General features: G+C 38.2%; 1 protein-coding gene across 1 annotated transcript in view; it reads right to left on the reverse strand.

Annotated features, from left to right (window-relative positions):
* The window catches only part of LOC119720522 (sodium- and chloride-dependent glycine transporter 1-like), a 28,408-nt gene extending 23,226 nt beyond the window's left edge, over positions 1-5,182 (reverse strand). The window contains exons 1-3 of the mRNA XM_038190221.1: positions 5,000-5,182; positions 3,434-3,596; positions 3,142-3,273 (exon numbers count right to left, since the gene is read on the reverse strand). Of these exons, the coding sequence (XP_038046149.1) occupies positions 3,142-3,273; positions 3,434-3,596; positions 5,000-5,026 (322 nt within the window). The 5' untranslated portion in view covers positions 5,027-5,182. The remainder of the gene's footprint in view (positions 1-3,141; positions 3,274-3,433; positions 3,597-4,999) is intronic.
* Between the last annotated feature and the right edge of the window lie 818 nt (positions 5,183-6,000).

The following is a 6,000-nucleotide window of genomic DNA, read 5'->3' on the forward strand; positions in this document are numbered from 1 at the left end:
TACCTTTCAAAACCATAGCATGTATTCTATACAGAAAAATATTTTGTGGAAACTTCTATCCCTCTAAAACATGATGAAAGCGATTAAGACGTCTCTTTTTATTTAGTTTAAATTTTTGTAGAGTGAACTTTCTCAAACATTTAAAATGCTCCTTGCTTTTCCCGAGTGCGCTTTCTAACTCTGGGTGTCACAAATGTTTTTTATTGACATCAGCTTGCACAATTTCCAGTAGAAAAGTTGCCAACAAGTTTTGAAAGGGAGAAAAAAAATGGAAAAAAAAGTTTGTACATGGTGGTGCAAAAAGAAGAAAACCCACTTTTGACAGCAATTTTCACCAACTTGTTGAGCATACTTCAAAAATTCAAAATAATGGTATTAAAATATTGATGTTTAAGCATAAGTGACGAAAACATTATTACAAATGTATATTTTGTCTGTGAGATATGGTAGTTTCAAAATGTCATGTGCCAAATCTGTTTGTCGAAGGACGACTTCATTCCATTCGCTTGACTGAGCTCCGGAGCTCGATTTGAAAACAAACAACACTACACTAGACTTACACGTTGTCAAAAGTGATTTTGGTGACTTGTATTCAAATGAGCATCATACATTTGTAACTTATTGTTGCGATTTTTTAAAGATTTTTTTCACCACGTATGGTTTGAGAGCTATACTTCACTACATTATATAAAAAAATTCAAATTAAGTAAGTATAACAGGGTTGGCGATTTTTTTGATTTTTAAAATAAAATTTTTAAAAAATTGGATTTATTTGATTTAAATCAGATTTTTTTGATTGAAATCAGATTTTTTTGATTTCTTTTTGCTTTCAAAATATTGATATGTCTAAACATGTGTTTAAATCTCCCCATGCACCCTCACACCCATCACAAAGGAGTTAACAGGTTCCTATAATACCCATCATCCACAAAACTCACTAAATTGATAAATGCTTTCGAAAAGAATTGTATTGAATCTGTGATTTAAAAATATCACTTGATTTCTTCTACATGCAGTCTACGCCATTGGTTCAATGGTACATTAATACTGAAGACACTTTAAAGGTGCATTGCTTGATTGATACAGCTGAGATACGTTGTGTGTGGATATGAATAAAGAAGTACATGGTATACCAAAAAATATGACAGTTCTCCGTGGGCATGTTGATTTCATAAAAATGCTTCTAATTTCAAAACCGGTGTCACTGACCCTTGTGTAACTTTTTGATTGATGGTCAACAGAAATCAGGCCTTACACCTTTAAAGGGTTTATATAAATCTCAATCTAAATTTGTAGGGAGAAACGTTAGGAATAAGACTATCAACTTGGGACTTTTAATACACATTTTGATGGTTCATGTAAGCCTACACCAGCACAGTTGATTCACAATATTACTGCAAACAGATCAAGGAATGATTAAAGCAAACGTGAGTGTGCTCTCTTTAAAATTAAAAACTTTGAAGAAAAACTTTTTAATAAACTCAGATCTTGACTTAATCAAAACAATGATTTTGTGTAATTATGCAAAACCTAAATTGAGTCGATGGTGATGAAGTAGGGTGTTTGAATGTGTTAACAACATCTTACACTTTGTAATTAAGTGGAATCAGTTGATTTAAATGATTAAAATGACCCTCAATAATTTGATTTTTCCAAAAATAGGATTTTTCCAAAAAAGTGATTTAAATCAGTGATTTTTATTTTTAAAAAACCCATTTGATTTAAATCGCGATTTAAATCAGTGATTTAAATCAACGTGATTTAAATCAGCCAACCCTGAAGTATAGGTTAAAATTCCTGTCAAAAGTGGGGTTCTTTCTTTTTTGCAGCACCCTGTATATCAGCCTAAACACACCACTGTTGCCTACGCGTTGGAGGCCTCCGCACCTTTTACCAGACAGTGTACAGAAACCAAATTTATTTTTAACACATGAATAAGGGGTCATTAATGAAAGGAACAGTGTCTGCGTGTCTTTCAATATCAAACAATGCTGTTTTGGTGCATATCCCAGGGCTTTTTGGAACTGTCTGTAAAAAAAAAAAAAAATACCGGAACAGGAACCGGCTGCATTCATTTTGGCAAAGTTCACAAGTTCAAAAAATGTGGAATTTTGTTATGCAAATTAGATATAAAGGATAAAAATCTTTCTGTTGGTCCAGCCCAAAGTACGTTGGTAGCTGTGAGATTAAGCTTTACAAGTCGAACTACATTTTGTATTAACTGTATTTTTTTGTACGCGGAAAATCACTTTACACATTTTCCGGGCTCAACTCTCCCTAGCCCCAATTGTGTGGCCTCAGTATTGCTGCACTATACGCCTGCATTTCCAACCTACTGAGGAGTTTAGTCCAAAGCCTGGCGCACCTTTTTTGGCATTTTTTTTTTACATACCACTGCATACGGTTGTATTCTATGATGTCTCATGGTAATCTTTCTTCACATTTTTTGAGAAATTTAGACATCTTTCTGAAGTCCTCATGTGCAAGTTTCGGACTAAACTCCTCAGTAGGTTGGGAAATCAGACGTGTGGCCTAACGTACAGCGCAGCAATACAGAGGCCACACAAGTGGGGCTAAGGCCAAAACAAAAGAGTCTCCGGTTTCTGGTATGGAGCTTGCCCAAAAAGTGGTGCGGCGACGCGGCTTTTTTTTTTTTTTACCTGTTTTTGTGTGCAAATGGTGCCCGACTAAACTTAGTGCAAATATATGGGAGTCCAGAGAGGCCACATAAAGCTTATTCTCGATCATAACCCCATCTAAAAACACGTTAAAACTGTGCAGCAGCAGGATTCCAGTCAAACCAGTGAGTTTGGCGGTTTTGAGACATCATCTTTTATTGAAAAAAAACTTTTTCATTTTGCCGACGCGCATGGCTACGGCGACGCGCGCGCATACCAGAAACTGGAGACTTTTTTTTTTGGCCTAAACCCTCCCATGTACCCATTGTACTCCTGTGTGGAGAAAGTGTCTTGCCCAAGAACACAAGCACCATGTTCAAGGTCAGAATTCGAACCCACCTATTTTGTACACCACGCGGGTCAGTCACCATAAACATTGACCACAGCATTTCCACAAGATCAAAACAAGTTGTTTTTTTACAATTTTTGGGAAGATTCAATCAATTTTGTAATTTTGACTGACCTCTGAACATAGGCACAGCTCTCCAACAAGTGATAGGTCCCTGGCTGCAATACTGGCCAAAGCTGACTTCAAGGAAGAACACAGGCAGGCCGGCGAAGGCCAACATGATGACGTAGGGGATCAAGAAAGCACCTGCGGACGAAAAAAACAAAACAAAAACAAATTCTGGGTAAAACGCCATTCTGTTTGCGAAAACACGTTTTTAATGTCATAAGTGCAAGGGTAGATTTATAAACAGTTGAGCAATGACGCACTTTGCAGGAAAAAAAATGAGTCCAGGAACTCGACTCACCTCCACCGTTGCGGAAACACAGGTAGGGGAACCTCCAGACGTTGCCCAGGCCCACGGCGTATCCCAAACAGGACAGGATAAACTCAGACTTGTTGGACCAGTTGCCTCTCACCTTGTTCTCGTCTCCTTCAAATTCATTGTTTTTAACCAACTCCACATTTTCCTGAAATTTTTCATGTCAGAAAAAAAGTTGACAAACTACTTTTTTTTCGATACCAAATCATTCTTAAGGTAGATAGACAGTATAGCTGCCCAATTTCAGTCCATAATAATTAACCAGACACTCTGAAAAACTTGTTTGCGTTAAAAGTTTTCTTATTTTTTTTCAGGCGGTACCACGCGCGCGCGCACTCGGATGCATTCGCGCGCATCGTCCAGTAGGCCCCGCCCCTTGGTGCGTTGACCAATCACAGCTGTTGTTAATATCCACAAACAAAGTCCACCTGCACCAAGCGCGAACGCGCGTATGCCTATCGTTGCCCACGTGCGCAGTGGGCGGGGCCGAATGTATATGCAAATGCACTTTGATTTAAGAATAGGCGGGACAAGCGATGTAAGTGACTTGTAATGATTGACGGGTAAGGTGACATTAGACCATTAAATAGCCCCAAAATTGCCTACGCCAGCCAAATCACGGATTTGAATACTGTCCGAAATGCTCTCTTTGTAAATACCGGTACGGCATTTGTTGCCCCAATACTTGAGGATTTGTAGCAATTACGGTTCCAAGTTCTTATTGGCCTTTGAACTTGTATTTCTGACAAAATTTGGATGTAGTTTGACCCGAAAGTTGCTCTATATTGCAATGGATTGAGGTATCATTTTTTTTCAAAATGGCGATGGGCTTCAGGACTATGGAGGGGGAAAATGACCCAAAGTCATTGAATACCCCCCCCCCAAAAAAAGAAACGAACAGAAAGTGAAAAGGGCAAATCAAGCTATATATCTTGATCTCCGGATCCTGATTGTGAGAGTTGTATTAGCGCTATAGAAAGCGCCCGCTGAATGGTCAGAATCTCGAGGTCATGACGCAGTCTTTTTTGCATAATTAATCGCCAATGTAGACTATAAGCATAGACTAGAGTTGGGGTTTGGGCGTTGCAATCCATTTCCGCATAACAAGACCACAGATATGAAAACATTGGATGATGGGGTTATTATTTTATTTAGGCAACTTAAGAAAAAATTGGGGTTGTTTTCCATTAATAAAACCATTTGTTTTATATGTTCAAAGTTAAAAGGTATTTAATTTGATCAATAAGCAAGTAGACATCGGGGGTGTTTCAGCTACAACTGCGACTTGACTACTTTTGGTAGGCCTATAAATAAAAATGGGGTTATGATATTCAAACTTAACATCCTTTGTAATAAAAAGGGTCGTGTGCGGGTATAGAATATCCGTTCTGTGGAGAAGTGTGGCTCTGAAAAGGAAAAGAAACTAGAGATGAAACCTTTTCTCCCCATCAAAACTACAGTTATTAACCTGACATTGTACCTTGCCACCACATCATGAATGCAAAGCTGCTTCTCGTCACATCTTTTGCAATAAAAAAAAGAAACGTTTACCTGAATCACATCGTTTTGGTCCCCCATTTTCGACTGGCGAGTCCAGTAAAACGATCCAAGATTCAACTTCAAGAGAACCGAAATCACATGAAACAATGATTGAAAAGCCGGAACGCCCGAATTGACCCACAAGAACAAAACAAATACCAAACGCTTCACCCAGAATGGGTCACAGCGAACAACATGGCACCACGGGTGTTGCAAAGAACTAGGTTTGGGGGGGGGGTCTTTATTGTGCAAGATTCCTGGAATGTAATAGATCTTATCCGAGCTATTCAGGAGCTATTTTAGTGTGCGGGACAAAAGAATACGCATGATGAATGCTCCCTCGGCCTCCCGATTCAAAATCATGACCATTTTCAAAGGCATGCCTGACAAAGACATATCACAATGTCTACATAATAAATTGTATGTAGGCTTTAAAGGAAACCCAGGTGCAAAAGTAGAATGGTAGAATCATAATTAACAAAAAAAAAACACCAAAAAGGACAAAGTAGGACTTTGGAGGACAAAATCAGGATAAAAGTAGGACTTTTGCAGGCTTTCAGGAGTAGTTTTTGTTGATACTCACCCATGTCCACAGCATCATAAGCCTCATTGGCATGTTCTGTACTCACAACATTTGTGCTCCATCCTCAACTAAGCTCTTGGAAGAATATCCATACTTCTGCGCCCAAGCCCTTCATTGTGTGATTTTTATTATTAACACTGTTATGAAAAACTACATTTTTTCGGAGTTGTGGACAAAAAAAGTAGAAATTTGAAGAGAAAAAAATGGGAAAAGTATAGGGGCAAGCAAACAAAAAACTAGGAAAAACTAGGAAAAGTACTTAAAGCATTTTTTGGGACTCACTTGGGGGGGGGGGGGGGGCAACAACTCCAGAAATACAAGATGTTTTCAATTTAATTTTCGTGTAGTGATTTGTCATTATGTTTAACATTAGGAGATTTAATTTCATAATAAACCGTCAAACAATGAAGCTATATTGACCGTAACAATA

This window comes from Patiria miniata, unplaced genomic scaffold, assembly GCF_015706575.1.
Source record: "Patiria miniata isolate m_02_andy unplaced genomic scaffold, ASM1570657v1 HiC_scaffold_9, whole genome shotgun sequence".
NCBI lineage: Eukaryota > Metazoa > Echinodermata > Asteroidea > Valvatida > Asterinidae > Patiria > Patiria miniata.